The sequence below is a fragment of the Dipteris shenzhenensis genome, chromosome 23 (genome assembly GCF_047967505.1).
Source record: "Dipteris shenzhenensis isolate YYH24624 ecotype China chromosome 23, Dip_SZ_1.0, whole genome shotgun sequence".
In the NCBI taxonomy this organism is placed as follows: Eukaryota; Viridiplantae; Streptophyta; class Polypodiopsida; order Gleicheniales; family Dipteridaceae; genus Dipteris; species Dipteris shenzhenensis.
Genome location: NC_141618.1, coordinates 10,264,693 through 10,283,508, shown reverse-complemented (window position 1 = coordinate 10,283,508; position 18,816 = coordinate 10,264,693). Strand labels below are relative to the sequence as shown.

Genomic DNA, 18,816 nt, shown 5'->3' with positions numbered 1-18,816 from the left:
GAAGAATAGCAGGAAGCCCAGAAGGAAGTAAAGAACTGCAGATTATCCCATGGGGAAGGAGCAGGGAGATTATGATTTAGTGGAAGATCTTTCAGGGAGGAAACTGGACATTACATTTGCCCAAATGATTGGTCTATGCCCAAAGTTAAAAAAAGAATGGAGGCGGGCTGTAAATCCAGCAAAGAAGAACTCTCATAAAGGTACAATTAAGCTGATGTTTGTCTCAGAGTTGCCAAATCTTTTACTTGCTGTAGAAGCCTGGCATAAAGGAAAGGGTTTTGGAGAGGCCAATATAGATGGGGGTGCACAGATTTGTGTGATTACTCAGGCTTGTGTGGAGAGATTAGGACTAAAGATATCCTGCTCCTCTAGTTATCGCATCAGAATGGCAAACCACTCCAAGGTGAAGACTTTAGGGATAGCACCTGGCCTGGAGGTTGAGGCATTTAGTGTTTCATGTCGAGTGGATTGTCATGTGATGCCTGCTGGGTTGGGAGCTTATCCTTTGATTCTTGGAAGGCCGTGGTTGAGGAAGGTAGGTGCAATTCAGAATTGGCAAAAAGGAATCTTTTCTGTACATACGAATTGGAAGAAATTGAATTTCGATCTGGTAAGCAGGGCTGAAGTTTCAGATTCAGCAAGTGAAGAGGAAGAGAGAACTGAAACCAGCAGTGAGGATGAGAGTTTGGTGACTTCAGAAAGTGATGAAGGAACAATAGCATTGGTGGATTTGGTAGATGAGGATTTGCAGGTAGATTTTGTGGGGGCAGCAGGGTTTGGTGAGGAAGAGGTGGATAGGTTCGAGGTTATCAAGGATTTAATGCAGCCCAAATGTTCTCAAGAAGCAACTCAGGTGTTGATTGAGCAATCATTGAATCCTGATCTCAATGTTGAGGAGAAAGAAGAATATTTGAAGATGTTGCAGAAATACCCCAATTTGTTCATCACCTCTTATGAGAAGATCAGGGGATTTAAAGGGAAGCCTTTGAGGATTGAGCTAAAGGAAGGTGCCACACCTGTTTTTCAGAAAATAAGGAGATTAAGCCCGGAACAGAGAGATGTGCTGAAGGAAGAGGTAGATAAGCTTCTCAAGCCAAGAATAATTTATCCTGTAGTTCACTCTGATTGGATAAGTCCTGTGGTCATAGTGCCAAAAGGTGTAGACAAATGGAGAGTCTGTGTCGATTACAAACCTTTGAATGTAGTGACAAAGAGAAACCACTATCCTCTGCCTTTTTTGGATGATATTCTTGATAAAATGGCGGGTCATGAAATGTACAGCTTGTGTGACGGATATTCAGGGTACCTCCAGATAGCCATAGCCCAGGAAGATCAAATCAAGACTACTTTCATTACCCCTTGGGGCTGTTTTTGTTACAGGAGAATGCCTTTTGGAGTTACCAACGGCCCCTCGCACTATCAGGAGAATTTAGATCTGATTTTATCAGCTTTCCTGGATAAATTTTGTAAAGTGTTTATTGATGACATCTGTGTCTACAGTGGAAGAAGGGAGCACTGTGGCAAGCTGGATCAGGTATTTTATGAGATTGATAATAATGGTGGTCAATTAAATCCTAAGAAGACTCAGTTAGCTCAGACGAGCATTAAAATATTGGGGCATATAGTATCTGAGAATGGGATTGAGCCAGATCCAGGTAAAGTAAAAGCTTTAGTTATGCTGTCCTCTCCTGAGAATACCAAGTAGTTGCACATACCTTTCTCCAGAAGGTGAAGTATTTGTCGAGATTTATTCATATGTTATCTCAGATTTTGTATCCTCTTCAACAGGTGGTAAAATCTGAGCCTTTGAAATGGATGACAGAGAGTGAAGAGGTGTTTGAGGCAGTTAAGGAATCCTTGACTCATATTTCAAGTGTAAAGCCACCAGATTATTCCAGGACTTTTTATGTGAATCCATCTGTAGGACCAGATGCTATTGGTGCTATTCTTTTGTAGCAGGGAGAGGGTTCCAGATATATGAGGCCAGTCTATTATGCCAGCAGGGTGAAGAGTGAAGTAGAGAGGAAGTATTCAGCGGCTGAACCTGGCTAGCCTCTTGTATGCGTGTAGGAGATTTCACTCTTATCTATTGTCCAGGCCTTTTGTGGTGGTTCTCACCTCATGTTCACTACTGCCTCATATGTTGAATAGTACAAACATCTCCAGGAGCATGATTAAATGGATAGTAGAGTTACAGGAGTACTCTTTTACCTTCTTGGTTGAGAACTCTACCAGAGCTTCCTTGGCTGATCTCACTTATAAGGAAGGACCTATTTTAGTTGAAGATGTGGAGAAGAACACTGACATGAATTAAGAAAAAGTACTAGAGGATGCATTTGTTTTACACTTTGATGGATCTTACAAAAAGAGTTTAAATAAAAGTACAGGAGGAATTGTCATTTATGATCCTAGAGGAAAGGAAATTCGGAGAATGGGAATTCAGCTTGAAGCCAGCAGTAATAATGAAGCTGAATACGCAGCCCTCTTCGAAGGTTTGAAAGTATGCATTAGTCTGGGTATTAAGAGACTCATGATTAAGGGAGATGCTCTGTTGATTGTGAAGCAAAGTTTAGGTGTCTGGAAGGTTAAGCATGTTCATTTGAAGAGATGGATAAGCGCAAGAAGAAACTGTTAAATCAATTGGATGCGTGGACACTCTAGCATATTGAAAGAGGTAAGAATATAAATGCATATGATGCTGCGCAGGAAATTACAGCAGCTTATGTTGATGCAGTAGGAGTGTAGGAGCCCTTATACAAAGGAAGGGAGACATTTGCTTGTGAGGAAAGCTTCATGTTAACTGGTAGAGTGCCTAAAGAAGTTTCGAAACAAAGAAAATACAGATTTATTAAAAGCTGTACTTCATATTGTCCGATAGATGATGTTCTTTACATGAAAGGGGCTGATCTGGTGCTTCAAAGAATTCCCTAGCATGAGGAAGTTTTTCGTATTCTACAAGCTAATCATGAGGGAGTATATGGAGGACATTTTGCTTTCAAAATCATGCTGAGGAAAATACTTACAGAAGGGTATGTGTGGCCATCCCTCGAGAGAGACATAAGACATTGGTGCAGGTCATGCCTACACTGTCAGCAGATGAGTAAGAGGATCTTACATCCAGAACTCAGAAATATCATGCTTGCTTATAATATTTTTGAGAAATGGGGAATAGATGCCATCAGTCCTCTACCCATGACAGCCAGGGGAAATTGTTATATGCTGACAGTTGTGGATTATTTGATGAGATGGGCTGAAGCACGAGTAGTACGGGCTGTCAATGCAAAATCTGTATGTAAATTTGTGTATGAGGATATCTGCTGTAGATTTGGTGTACCACTGGAGTTGCTTTCTGATAGAGGTCCAGGTTTCAGGAGTGAACTGATGGATTTATTATGTGGTAAGCTGAAGATTAAACACAGATTTGTAAGTCCCTATTATCCTCAATGTAATGGGATGAATGAAAAATTTAATGGTGTGTGTACTAATATCATGGGAAAAATTTAATATCCTCAATGTAATGGGATGAATGAAAAATTTAATGGTGTGTGTACTAAAATCATGAGAACATATGAGAAGGAGTGGGACCTTGCTTCGCACTGGGCTTTATGGGCTTACAGAGTTGCAGTAAAAGAAGGCACCCAGTTTTCACCATTTCATCTTGTTTACGGGAAAGAAGCTCTATTACCTTTGGAGGTAGAAATTCCTACATTACAGATGTTAATGAAGATAAACGAGAATTCAAATTCTACTTTCCAAAACTAGTTATTAGATTTGCAGGAAGCACAACTAGACAGACAAAAGGCGGTGGAACATTATGCTTTAATTCAAGAGGAGAATCAGAAGAGAGCAAACAGGAAGTTCAGGAATAAGAAAATCGGGGAGGCTGATCTAGTTTTGAGATACAACAGTAGTCTGGATTCTACCTTCAAGAAGAAATTTGTGACCAAATGGGATGGACCTTTTTGTGTGACGAAGAAATTCAAAAATGGCTCATACCAACTTGAGAATTAGGATGGTCAGTAGCATAAGAATAGAGTCAATGGCTTCAGACTAAAGAAATACTTTCATAGGATCATGAGTGTGGGCAGCAGTGGACCTACTGTGATGAAACCAGACAAGCCGGAAGACCTCATGGATGAGGATATCTATGAAGAAATGCAAATTTTGTATACCCCTATCTGCAAGACATGAATGTCTGCAGACTGGGGGATGGGCAAAATGATAGGACAAAACCTGTATCAAGTTTTTGAGCATTGTATCTAGCTGTGGGTAGGCACATAGTTGTACACATCTAGGGTAGGTGTGGGCTTTTGGCATTTGTGGATTTTTCTTTCACAAGCATGATGGATTGATGTATAGTTTTTTTGAGACAATAAAGTATGTTTTGTAAGGACTTCATGGGAAATGATGAAATGCAATGTGGTTGTACCAGACTTCAGAGCAAGGGTGTCTAGTGTGTGGTCAAGTGAAATATTTTTGGGGTCATGTAAAGTCAAGTCATGAAGTGTTTTTTAATATTTTCCTGAGTCGATGTGCACTTGCATGTTACAGGAATTTGATATGTTCTGGTGTCCATGTTAAGGGGCTTTTCATGTGTGTGTACAGGGGTGCATGCAAGCTTTAATGTGCATGCTAATGTGTGTGGGAATTGTGTGTCTAAAGGTCCAAAATGTGCATTTAATGTGCGTTGGGGGGATATTTGCATTTTTTTAATGGGAGAGTGGTAAAAAAAGGCAAAGGTAACAGGGCATATATCAAAGAAGCATGCATGCACGTGGCTACGTGAGGATGATGGAGAAGCTTTTGAAGGCGAGGTGGCGGCTAGGAGCTGGGAAACGTGGTGGTTACTGGAGGAAAAAAATGTGATGGTGGCTTCTGGGAGGAGCAGGGGAGGCGACTCGATTGTAAGCGTGGGGGAACTCTTTTGTGTGGGAGAGAAGCGTCGTCACTACTGCGCTCTGGATGATAGAGAAGGAGAGGCCTTTGGCTGGGGGTATGCGACAGTGTGGTAATTCTCAAAGGAGTTTGGTGAAGGCGGGCGCAACAGTGAGCTCGGGATGGTGGGGGCGGCTGCGTGGAGAGAGATGGCATGAAGCTCACGGACAGGGAGCTTCAGGACCTGGCTGGGGGATCTCTGCAAGGAAGCTGGAGAGTCGTGGAGGAGGCTGCTGGTCAGAGGTGTTGCTGATGGTTTGAAGGATTCATGACGAGGTGAAGCTATGAAGTGGCCGGTGTGGAGGACTTCCTGGTCTTGGGTGGTGGGATCGTGATTGCAGAATCTTGGAGCAGATGGGCTCTAGATTCTCTGCGAGAGTAGAGAATTTTGTGTAGCGCAGGAGCATATATTAGCAGGGAATGTAGCTGCAGTGTTTGAACACGTGAAGGTGATGATGAACGGGGTGTGATGATCTGAAAAAAAGCATAGGGCTGATGGATGATTAGCTGAGCAGAGAGCTAATGGGCTGATCGATATGAAGTGCGAGTTGCTTATTTTTTTTGGCTGTGGGTTTGTTATCTTTAATCACGCACAAGTGTGCAGGCAGCATGGGGGAGCTTAGCTGGATTGTGTGGGAGATTGACTTGTTATTTGTGTGCTCTAGATATCTGCTCTGGAACCTGGTTCATAAGCTCATCATCTACGAGCCCACATTGCAGCTGATCACATTGCAGCTCATCATAAGTCTCAGCTATTTGACGTGGTTAAGTACATAATTCCTGGTTGTCTTTCCTTTTTTTCCTTATCACTGTGTCGGCTCCCTCCACTGATCCATATATCTCTCATGTCGGCTAGCTCCTCCTCCTCTATCCTAGAGTGCCTCGAGGCTGAGTCAAATGCATGGAAATCCGTGACATGTCTCTGCGCTCGGTCTACCTCGGTACCCTGTGGTGCGGTGGTCCCATCCTCCTGCTCTATGATATGTCGTAGTAGTATCTCCCTGTGTCGTTGCATCTCCATTAGGTAGAGCCCAATACAGACCTGGTCCTGGAAGTGATCAATCGTGAGAGTGGACCAAAGCCGTGCCCTTCCTGAAAAAGGCAGTGGTAGCACCCTCGGATCTCATAGTAGCCTGGACAGACACATAGAAAGTGCTCCTTTGTCTCGACTACCCCCATCGTGCACAACTTGCAAGTCCGCTGCTCTCTGGGTATGCGTGCAGCTCTCCTTGTCTCGATCCTCAACTGATGGGACGAGATCCGCATCTGTTCGATGGCAATCCTCAGTGCGTGTGAGACTCCTCTGTCCTCGAGATACTAAGGTCTGATGATGAGCCCATCTTCCGATACTCTCAGAAAGTGGTCAAAGGTGTCGCATACATGGCGGTCGGCCTCACTAGAGTGTCGAAAAGCCAACACTTCATTGGTGGATCTTGGAAGTGCGCCTGGAAGCACTGTTGCTCTAGTTGGGCCAGGGCACCATGCCCTCGTGTGAGTCGTGCTCTGGCTGCGTGGGTCATGGTGAAAACCGGCCTTGTGAAAACTGCACCCAAGTATGTGTAGGATTGCACAATCTCCATTGGCTGACTCTGGTATGTAAAGCTATGTTGGTCAAGCACTACGTAAGAGGTGTTGAAAATCATGACCTTGGTCTTCCCAAAGTTAACCATTAGGTCTCTCTCTCTGTAAAACACCTCTAGGGCATCTAGATGCCTTTGTAGTCCCTCTGTCGAAGATGATAGGAGGACTATGTCATCCACATATAGTAGGATCTGTATCATAAAGGTAGTGGTGCTCCCTCGCCTCCTCGGCTATGAAAGATGTAATCTCATCAATGTAGAGCCGAAAGAGAGTCGGTGAGAGAGGTCATCTCTGCTTTACTCCGGTTGTGCTCTCAACCCAGTCTGATAGGCCTCCTGGGACATGAACTCTCCCTCTAACTGACTTGTATAGGCTTACCACTCCCCAGATCAGAACCTCTGGAGTCTGCATATCCTATAGTCTCCTGATTGTGCGGGATCGTGGGACAGTGTCGAAGGCCTTCCGAAAGTCTACAAAACAAGCGTAGACTTTCTGCGTCTCGACCTCGCCTCCTCAATGATAGCCTTCAAGGTGAAGATGTGGTCTAGAGTGGAGTGCTGTCTCTGGAAACCTGCTTGCCCTAGAGCACGCTCCTTATGTGCCTGTATGGCTGTTGATCTCCCTCTCCAGTATCGGTCCATAGATCTTTCCCAACGTGTGGCCAATCATGAGAGTGCGATAGTTCCCAATATCCATGGGGTTGCCTGCCTTGTGTATCGGTACTATGGTGGTGGTACTCCATGAGGGTGGGAACCCGTGACATATGGCGTGGTTGAACATTTGTGCTAGTATTGGAGCTGAAACCTCCTGTCCATGATCAAAATGCTCAGTTTTAGTCCCTCATGGTCCTGTGCTCTCCGGTTTTGAAGCCTGCTGAGTGCTGCCCGCACATTCTGTGCAGTGAACAAGTGGCAAGTGGTGGGCCGGGGCATAGTGGACGTATTAGGTGGTGCCTGCATTGGGACATCATAAAGAGAGCATGCATAAGTGTGCCAAACACCTGGGTCTGTGATGGGTATAGGTGGTTCCCCTCCGATAGAAACCCCTAGCCAATGGTGGGATCCCCCCCTCGGAAAGAACTGATCACCTCGTCCATTGTACGGATGAGGAAGGCCTGCCGCTTACGACGTGTTAGTTGCCGTGAAATCCGCTGTGCCTCGGATGATGTCAAGTGGCCAAGGGCTCACTCGCGTGTGAGGTGAGCTCTCATCTCTTTGCACTCATGATCATACCAAGGATTCTGTGGCATCTTCCCTTGTGAGGCACGTGCAGAGCGAGTCGTGGGGAAGGACCTGATGGCTGCGTCCATGACTACTGTGGAAAGGGTGAATTTCTTGTAAACATATGACAATGTAAAATTGCAAGCATGGCTATTACTATTTTTGGAGCACAAAAGAGTCTTCCATGTCTCTTGTCTATTTTAACCTTTTGATTTTTAGAAACTTCAAGATTGTTATAGTTTTCTACATTAAATTTTAAGTGCATTCTTTTGGATTTAATTATATTAATAAGTCTTTCTTTTGTAAGTTATTTTTCATGGATTTAAATTAATGACTCATAACTTTTTTAAAACATGAATAGGATTATTAAAAACAAGAAGTACATAAGCAGGATTTAATCAAAGTTTTTGCATTATTAGTGCAACATAATGACAATGCCAAAAAGTAAACTTTTGATTCTCGAATGAGATTTTCATAAAGTCAACTTTTGATTTGGGAAGGATTTTTGGGATTAGTCCAAAAGTAGACATATGCAATATGTATTAATATTGAAAATACTTCACATTGTAGACCATTTCTAGGGATTCTCTTTCAGTGGTAGTGTAATTAACCTCTGCATCATTTAACTACCTACTTCCAAAGTAGATTGGGTAGTCTTTGTTGTACTTGCTAGGTTGACATAGCACACTCCCTACTGCATATTTGGAACCATCTATATGCACATGGAGTTCAATGTTTCAATTCAAAGCCATCAAGGTAGAGATACAAAAGGCTAGGTACGAGTGATCAGCACCGAGTGGGGGAGGGGGCACAATAAAGTCCTATATCCGTGAGGTAAAGGCCAAGGAACCCAATAGATAGTCCACTCTGTGTGTGTGTGTGAGAGAGAGAGAGAGAGAGAGAAGAAAGAAAGAAAGAAAGTGTATTATTGTCCACTAAAGGCCAAAATGGGCCCATGGGACATCAAGAACTTTGCATACAAGATAGCACAAAATCAACGTGCCACAAAGAAGAGGCATCGTCGAATATCATCTAAGTGCTACGCAATACAATGCAAGTGAAAGTACATAATGTCAAATCTGAGCCTAAATACAAAGTAAACTAGATGCAAGGAAACCGCCCCTAGGTGCAAAATGGGGGGATGAGTACAATATGCCAATGCAAAGATACAAGTCCAGGTGTCACGGAGTCTGAGAGAGAGAGAGAGATTTTATTAACGTTTATGAAACAAAGATTTTTAAGACTAAAAAAAACCAAATACAATGAAACTAAGTGGTGGGGCTGCAAAAAACGGGCAGCCATACGCAAGGCTAGTGTCTGAGGTGAGAAAATAGATACATTGCACTATCGTCCGTGAGAGAGGACGACCCAAAGTCAAACTCCCTAGATCAATGAGTAGAGAGGAGATGTCTGCAGTCCTTATGTGAGTGTCCTCTCGATGTCGAGTTGTGCACTTTCGGGTCTTTATTTTGTCTAGTCGCCTGCTTCCCCTAGCTCTGGCCACCAAAGAAAAAGTCCTTGATCATCCTCTAATTGGGCTCTGACGGTTCCTCATGTACTCTCCTCTGCGCTTGAATGAGCTGGTTCTATGTTTCTGGGCTGGGCCTTGAGGAGGAAAACCCCACAGGTCTGATGTTTGAGGTCTTTACCAACGTTTTTGCAATCCTGTATGCATTCCCTGGTGTTAAATCCGTGCATTATCCTGATAGGATGGAACACATAATGGGATTGGGTGTGTTGATTACTTGATTGGTGGTGTCAGTTCTTCCATTGTTTTTTTTTTTGGGGGGGGGCATGGGATGAGGATTTTTTCGTTGTCGAATTTGAACTAAAAATCTGCAAGCATGCTGAAAGAGAGATTTTATTTGAAAATGGTGTGATTTTCTTTTTTAAGTCACCATCAAACAAGAATGTCTCTTGCAAGACATAATCAGTACTGATGCTAGCATTATGTCACTCTCTGTACAGGAGGACTAGCAGGATCTCCTTGTGATAGTGATGCGTCAGTAGTGGGCATTTTACCATTTCCTGAATCAGATCACAGCCGGTAGATACAATGAACAGAATCCAGTCTTGTTATATTTTTATTAAGAAGACTTTCAATAATTGAGCTTTTGTGTACTACATTGATGGTTATAGGAAGGGATAGATTGCGGTAACTCATTTTTTGTAAATGATTGTGCTGAAGATTTTCCTTTGTAAAGTTTCTGTGATGGGTTGCTTGGGTTGTTTCATGGCTCATTCAGCAATTGTGATTTAGACTTGAAATATTTATACATGCAGGGTTTTGATTGCTTATGGCAATGGGCTCATAATTTTATGGGGAATCTACGAGGCCCAAGTAATACGAGCAAGAGCCACAGGGGTAGATCAACAGAATCAATTCGATGGAGGATCTTCATGTATTTTGAGTGATGAGGAGGGCGAAGAGAAAGATATCTGCTGTATTTGCTGGGCTGATCCATTTGGGAATTTGTTGGCGGTTGGCTATACTGATGGTGACATCTGGTTTTGGGATTTGGCTATCACATCCAACAGGCTGTCTGATCAAGAAGCTTCGGCCACACAGTCTAGTGTCCCTTTGCTTAAACTTCAAATATCACCAAGTACAACCAGGTCACCAGTTTTGGCACTACAATGGTGCGCTGCCAGTGGAGGTGAGGGCATGGAAGGAGTGAATGGGCATCTCTATGTGTATGGTGGTGGTGAGAGCACTGGTGGCAAGTCTGGATGCTCGGACAATTTGATGGTTAGCCTCTTTTGTAATGCTGCCAGCAGTAAAACTTCGACGGTTCATCCTTTTTTGTTTTTCTCTGTCTTTTATAATTCATATCTTGTAAGTTTTTCTTTCCATTAATATTGCCTGTCGTCGCATCCAAAGGTAATTTAGTGAAAGTTGGGTGCTTTCCTCTTCAGTCAACTTGGGAATGTTATAGGCTAGGAGGCTAGGTGATTATGTGAAGGAGGTCAAGTAGAATAGACTCGATGTCAAAAGGAAGCCTCCGATAGATCATGATATTATGCACGAGGCAATTGACAAAAAGAGAGTTGAAATTCAGGAGCCCAAAAGACTTCCCCATTGGCTGTTTGACATCTCAAAGACAGCAAACAAGATGCTCCTCTGCCGGCCCGTACTAGAGCAGCTGTCAAAAAAGAACATGCTAATTTGGGCACTTCTGCATTGGTTGCTACAGCATGCAATGAAGTGCCATTATGCCATAAGGATGCCTTTGAAAATGGTTGTTGGTTGCAGGCCATGTTGCCCTATCAAGAGTGTTATTGCCATTGCTGCCCATTTTCATTGGGAGGTACATCAGCTTGACATTTCTTCATGGGCAATTACCCAACCTCCCAGCTTTGAGGTTGAAGGTTTTGAAGGGAAGGTATGCCGGTTGAAGAAAGCCCTTTATGAATTGAAACAAGCACCTTGGGCTTGGTATGCAAGGATACATGCTCATTTACTAAGTCTTGTCTTTCAAATCAGCCCTACAAAGGCTACACTTTACATTTGCAAGAGTGGGACAGATTTGCTGATTTTAGTACTCCATGTGGATGACATGCTTGTTACTGGGACACATGCTGAGCAAATTGCAGCATCTAAGCTTGACTTGTAGAAGTCATTTGCTATGTGAGATCTTTGGTCCTTTGAATTATTATCTGGGCATTCAATTTGCTAGCAGTGAGGGGGGTATTTTAATGACACAATCCAAGTACATTGGACAGCTTTTACAACGTTTTCAGTTAGAGGATTGCAAGCCAGTATCCACACCATTAGAGCGTGGTTTTCATTTATGATAGTGGTGCACGTAGTAAAAGAAGCAAACGAAGATTATCGCCTTTCGGTACGGGTTTCGCACGTTTGCATTGGCTTTGGGAAAATGCCATGGTTTGCCGTCACTCTCTGTCAGCAGGCAGTTGGTTGTTTGATATATATATATGCCATACCAGGCTAGATCTTCAGTATGCTATCTCACAGTTGAGCAGATATATGCATAGCCCCTCTACACACCCTTGGCAGTCCGTGAAGCTTGTCTGGAGGTATCTCAAAGGCACTCAGCATTTGGGTCTTTTTTACAAGGCAAACTCTTCGCTTGCTATGCATGGATTCACTGATAGTGATTGGGTTGGTTGTTCTGACACCCATGTGTCACATAGTGGCAACTGTTTTATGATTGATACTTCATGCATCTCCTGGTTTAGCAAGAAGCAATTACAGTTGCTACTTCTAGCTACGAGATTGAGTACGGAGTAGCATTTATTGCTACAGTGGAGTGTGTTTGACTCCAAAAGTTACTTGCAGATCTTCATGTATGTCAGACACCTCCTACCGTCATCTTCACTGATAGCCAGAGTGCTCTAGTTGTTGCACGGAATCCAGTGTTCCATGCCCGCACAAGGCATATTGAGGTTCATGATCACTATGTTAGAGAGAGAAAGTTTATTAAAGTCTTCGGAAGATCGATGGGTCTATGAGATTGTTGATACAAGCTAGCTAGAGGGGTGGAGCTACTAATCAAGCATCCACACCCATATAAAAGCAAAAACTGTATCCTACAGTCATATAACAAAAGTAGTCATCTACAACATCACCATCCTCACCATCATCATCAACAACAGAGTGGGTGTCATCATAATACAAAGAGAGAAATTGTCAGCAGGTGATATGTATTATGTTCCCACTGAAGGCAACTTGGCATATCTCTTAACGAAAGCTCTTTCTTCCAAGTTTGAAGCTTTCTGACAAGCTTTGAACTTAGTACCTTTTATAACTTGATCTGTTATGCTCTTTGCTATATCCCAAATAGAATGAACATGTGATTGATATTATTTCTTAGATATTCAGAAACATGTCCACAATATTTCAGCCGAGATACCATGGCGGGGGATTTATAGACCATTCGATGGGCTAACCTTTGAAACTAAAAGGTAAAACTCTTCCACACAAATTCACCACTTAATTAATTGGAGAAGAAGAACACAAATCACATCATGAAAGCGACAATAGGCTGGGTACAATCTTCCCCCCTAGACGAGTGGCTCACGCTTCCTCATCTAGAGTATTTATGATATTTCATAAAAGCACAAGAAGCTAAAATTATCCCTCTCTTCCAAAATGAGGGATTTGCTTTACATAGCCATCTTTGGGCCCAAAATTGAATTATGTCCACTCCAAAATATATTGCTCAAACTTGCAATAATAAAGAAATATAAAATTGGCCCAGGGCCATAAATAATGCACTGGTACCCTCGCACTAACTCCAATCCTCGCTATGAGTTCCATCACATGTACTCAAGCCGCCAATTACATTAGTTATTAACAATCGATTGAACGAATCACCGAATCAACCGATCCCAACATAACCTCGCTCAAAGCACATTAATTAAGCACAACACCAATAACACTAGCGACATCAGTATTAACATGGAATCACCCACAATACTGACCATCTAGCATGGCAAAACACAAGCTAGTCAGGCGTCCCCAACTAACAACACAAAGTATCCACTAGGACTCCCGTTGCGTCCGGTGCGCTCCTATGGAGTACTTTGCAATAGTCAAATGTAATGGCCAAAGCAAGATATACCAGAAATATAATTTCCGTAACATGCCTTTTGCTTGGATTGCAACTGACCTCAGTTGCGTGCTTGACTATAGGAACTAATGAGGTTTGGAAAAGTTCGAAAGAACTGCTTAGGCATCCACTAAGCATCATCTCTCGGATGATTCTTAAATTTGAGCAAGTATTTAGTATAGACATTTCCTTTTCGGGTCGAGGTCTGTTGATGATCAATAATGCATTCAGGTTCTAGAATTTCTTCTTCATCAACAATCAATGGAGCCTCTTCATAAACATGATGAATAGGTAAAGGTCCTTTGAAGGGCTTTAAGAGGTGGATATGAAAAGCATTATGTATTTTTCAATTATCTGGTAATTCAAGCCTATAAGCTAGATCATTGATTTTTTGAATCATCTTGAAAGGTCCATAAAAATGAGGAGACATCTTGATTACTGGCCATTTCTTAACACTCATCTTCTTTTCTCAATCTGAAGAAGTACATAATCACCTTCTTTAAAAAGCATGTGTTTTCCATTTCTTATTAGCTTGTTTTGTGTACTTCTCTTGAGCGATTGCAATAGCTTCTCGAACCTCTTTGAGAATATTTTGATAGTCATGGGTAAATGCATCTGCTGCCTCCACTCTATGGGTCAATCATGTGATAGGAATAGGTAAAAATTTCCCATAGATGATCTCAAAGGGTGCTCTTCTAGTTGCAGAATGAGGAGTATTATAAGCAAACTGTAAGAGATGAAAATATTTGTCCCAAGTCTTTGGTTGACTTCCCACATAAGCACTTAACATGTCCATAATAGTACTATTTGTGACTTCAGTTTGTCCATTCGATTTTGGATGAAAAGTTGATGAGGAATCTAACTTAGTGCCTAGATTATGAAATAATGCAGACCAAAAATTATTGCAAAACTTCGAATCTCGATCAGACACTGTAATCGTTGGCAAGCCATGATGAACAAAGATATGCTTGAGGAATAAATGTGCAGCTTGTTGAGCTGTTAAAGTCTTCTTGCATGGGATGAAATAAGCTTGCTTACTAATGCGATCTACTATCGTCCATATCATATCGTTTTGATTCGTTGTAGTAGGAAAACCTATTATGAAATCCATGGATATTTGTTCCCAAGGTTGCGTAGGCAAAGGCATTAGCAATCCAGGGGTCTTTTCTTTGTAACTCTTGATCTTTTGGCAAGTGATGCATTCGGCTACAAACATCTTTTCTTATAGTAGGCCAATGAAATTCTCTTGCTATCACTTGTAAAGTGGCAATCACTCCCCTATGTCCCATATATGGTGGTTGGTGCATTTCTTCCATTACAATTTGTCTAAAGGGTCGAGTGATGCATAATTTCTTTTAACAAAAGAGATATTCATCATTGCGTGAATGGTCCAACATAGGATTCCAATTATTATTCTCTAATTTGTTCCATATATCGGAAAAGTCTGGATCCTCTTGATAAGAACTCTTCATACCTTTGAAAGGCTGGGTCTCTACAGTAGTGATGTGATTAATACTTGGCTTTCTGCTAAGAGCATCAGCAACTACATTTTCTTTTCTAAGCTGATATTGAATCATGGGCTGAAAACTCTGTATAAATGATGCCCACTTGATGTGCCTATCGGATATTAGTGGCTGAGTCAACAAATGCTTGATACTTTGCTGATTGGTTTTGATTAGAAACTCAGCTCCCATCAAATAATGTTTCCACATTTAAGGCATGCACAACATCGATTAATTCTTTATCATATGTACTATAATTGCATTCCGTTGGTTTTAATTTTCATCTCTCATATGCCATAGGATGTCCATCTTGCATAAGCACGGCTCCAATTCCATATTCACTAGCATCGGTTACAACTACAAAGAATGGTCTAGAGAAATCGGGTAGTTGCAACACAGGAGCTTGTGTGAGAGATTCTTTCAAAGCTGCAAAAGATTTATCTTGACGCTCAGTCCATAAGAAATGCTTAGCTTTTCTAAGAAGGTATGTTAATGGATGTGCAATGTATGCGAAATTCTTGACAAACTTTCTATAAAAGCTACACAATTCCAAGAATAATCTTAATTCATGTATATCTCGGGGTTTAGGCCGTGTGACTATGCATTCAATCTTCTTTGGATCTATTCGAATCCCATCGGTGGATACTATGTGACCAAACACTCTATTTGATCTTGAAAGAAACTACTCTTTTCAGGATCTATGTACAATTGATTTTCTTTCAAGAGTTTTCTCCACTTGCTTTTGAATTTCCTTTTGCTCTAGGTGGTTGACTCTATAAGGAGCTTTGCAAGTGGAGTATTTCCCGGTAGGATTTCTATCCTATGATCTTCAGGTTGAGAACAGGGTAATCCAGGCGGTAAATCCTCTAAGAAACAATCATAAAATTTAGAAAGAAAATTTTGGTGTGTAGGCTTAGTGTTTGGCTGAGTAGCCGTTACCGTATTCACCAAAATCAGATATGTCTTCGCACGTTTTCTAATTGTTCTCTTGGCTTGTGTATGGTTGAGTAAAGGAATGATCTCAGGTTTCATAGAACTTTTCAGACATATTTCTTGTTTGTCCTTCTCAATCCACATCTGATGTGAATCATAATCTATCTTAGGATTATATTGATGTCTCCATGGCATTCCTAAGATGATATCAACTCCCTGTAGGGGTGCAACTAGAATGTCTCGTCTATCCTTGTAAGGTTTGATTGAAATATCAAGTTCTTGACTTCTCTAGTGCAATTATACTTTGTCTTGGTAAAAGCAGCTTTGACCTTATAGCTAGATGGAAATGACTCTAAGTTTAGCTTTGCTAAGGCTCTTTCGGAAATGAAATCATGTGTACTACCATCGTCATGTAGAATAACAATCTCTTTACTATTAATGAAACCTTTCATTTTCCGAAGAGCATGATAATTATACTTTATCTCCCTCTTGCTTAGCTGCTTCGTCCTCGATCATGTGCACTTTTGCCGTCGGGGTCTTCTTTCTTTCGGGACATTGAATAGCTATATGTTCCACCTTGTTGCCCTCGAAACACCTTATTTCTTTCTTTGGAAAATTTTCACCGTTCGACTTCGAAGAAGAATCCGTCTTCTGTGGAACAAAACCGGTTTTAGATTTAAAGAAGGGTTTTTTTATCAAACCTCGTTTTCTTATGGAAGGGTACAGGCCGTTCCAAATCTTTCCCTTCCTTTGGGATCCCATTCTTCCTCTCATAATTCATTGCAAGAGAAATCGCAGAGTTCAGTGAGCGAGGATGAAACATGTTAATCTCGGCTCTCAACTTAGATTTTAGACCTACCACATAGTTTCTTCGTTGATCTCGCTCACTCACTTTCTCTAAGGACTATAGTTGGATCAACGTTTGCCAAAACCTATCAGTGTATGTGGAGATCATTTCTTTTTTGAATTGCCTGAAAGTATCCCACTGTTGTCTGGTTTTTGCTTTGAAGTGTGAGGGAAGAAAATCTCTCTTGATGAGCTTTTGAAAAGACTTCCAAGATTTTGGTCGCCTTTTACTGTGCTTAGTGATGTTCTACCAAAGTGCAGCACTCTCCACTAAATGATTTGCAGCACATTTAATCTTATCTTTTTCATAGAATCTCTCCTCTGAAAAGTAATCATCTAGCTGACTGATCCAAGACAAGACAGTGCGTGCTTCTTTCTTTCCATCGAAATTTTAAAATGAGAAAGCTTTTCTACTTATCTTACTCCCCTTTCTCGAATTCTGTGCTCTTAGTGTGGCTTTGATTGTCCTGATAATAGGATTATCGTCGGATGACTCATCGTCAGATGAATGCCTCTTTCTTTTCTTACCATTGATTTTCTTTTCCAATCTCTCCCTATGCTCATGCTCATTTGCCAACTGTGCCTGAAGTGCGTCTAACTACTCTTGAAGCATGGGTAGTTGTGGCTGGTTTGCCATGATAATGCGATAAATACAAATGAAGTGGAGTGGAGGAAAATAAGGATACTGAGTGTATGAGAAATTAAACGGAAAAAGTGTGATTTTGAGTGTATGGTAAGAAACGGATGGCAGATGATACTAAGTGTATGAAATATAAAGCAAAAGAAATCACTTATCTCGCTCTTTGATCGGACGTAGAAAAGACTAGAGTGGGAGATATGTGACCGACGATGTTGCTTGTAGTCGTCTTTGCGCTCGACCACTCTCCAATTAATTGCACGGTGATTTCGTGGTTCCAAATCGCCTTCTTGATTCAAGCTTCCACAGATTTTGCTTTGCTTTTTTTAAAATTTAAATACACCTTTGCTGGACGGTGGAGTGGCCTCGCACTTTGTGTGTCGCTGATTGCCGAAAAATGTTACCTTTGAAAAGTTCTCCCTTTAAGGGTCCTTTTTGTGAGCCCTTCAATAAATCTTTAAAAAAAAAAGAAAAAGAAAAAGAAAAAGAAAAAAGAGGCAAACGAGGTAGAGGCGGCAAAAAACGGGCTGCTACGCATAGTGAGGCAGAGCCGCAGACTGTGTATGCGATCTGCAGCAAGGTATTCATATAGGCTGTGACTCTATGATGGCACGGACGAAGTCACGAAGATGTAGGTAGGCGCGCGAGTAGTCCGTGGACACTGTCAGACTGGACTCATGGAGTGTAAACTTCGAAGTTTGCACTGTGCAGACAGGCGTGTGGGCCGAAATACTGCAAGGAAACTTGTAGTCTAGTGCTAAGCACAATGACAATGCTCAATGGCCAAGGCGGTTGTTATTCGATGGACAGACCCGTCAGAGATCAATAGGCGGCTGTTTGCACGATAGCACGAAGCATGCGATGGCACTCTGGGGCCTCGGCCTTGGCGATGCAGTGGAGCCGTCTCTCGAGAGTGCTTCTGAGTACACGATCGATTGGCAGATTAATAAAGGCGGGGCTGGTTCGATGGGGCAAGTCCCTAGAGTAGTAAAGTCCTCTGGTCCTTTGGCTTTGGAGTTTGTGCACACGAGACGGTGACGTGACGGCTCCTCCGAACGCAGTGTTCACGATAGCAGTTGATTGCCCTGTCAAGGCAGAATGGCGAAGGTTGATGGTGCAAATGATGGCGTTGATATTTAAAAGCTTCTCTATCATTGCAGGGCTATAGGCCGGCTCCCTTTTGCAACGAGATGACCATGGTAAAAGCCCTGAATTTCTTTTTCTTTCTTTCTCTCTTTCTTTCCGTGGGCTTTCTTTTCTTCGTCCTTGACAAAAGCTTCTCCTTAACTTCCCACACGAGCCACGAGGTAGCCTTTTTCTTTCACAAGTCCTGAAGCATACCCTCCGCTCTGATACCATTGAAACCAAAAGATAAAACTTTTCCACATAATTCACCACTTAATCAATTGGAGAAGAAGAACACAAATCATACCACAAAAGCAATAGCAGCCTGGGTACAATCTCCCCCCCCCCTGGATGAGTGGGTCATGCTTCCTCATCTAGAGTATTTATGATATTTCATGAAAGCACAAGGAGCCAAAATTATCCCTCTCTTCCAAAAAGGGGGATTTGCTTTACATAGCTATCTT

At 42.0% G+C, this 18,816-nt stretch overlaps 1 protein-coding gene across 6 annotated transcripts in view; it reads left to right on the top strand.

Moving 5' to 3' along the window:
• LOC147886971 (transducin family protein / WD-40 repeat family protein) overlaps positions 1-18,816 on the top strand; it is a 158,415-nt gene that overhangs the window by 51,202 nt on the left and 88,397 nt on the right. For 5 of the 6 annotated variants that reach the window (XR_015543215.1, XR_015543216.1, XM_087394396.1 and 2 more), the window contains exons 7-8: positions 9,705-9,783; positions 10,020-10,572. Coding sequence is in view for 4 of the 6 variants with exons in the window: in XM_087394396.1 (XP_087250522.1) it covers positions 9,705-9,783; positions 10,020-10,572 (632 nt within the window). In the remaining 2 variants the exon portion in view is untranslated. The remainder of the gene's footprint in view (positions 1-9,704; positions 9,784-10,019; positions 10,573-18,816) is intronic. The other variant, XM_087394397.1, reaches the window with a different exon arrangement.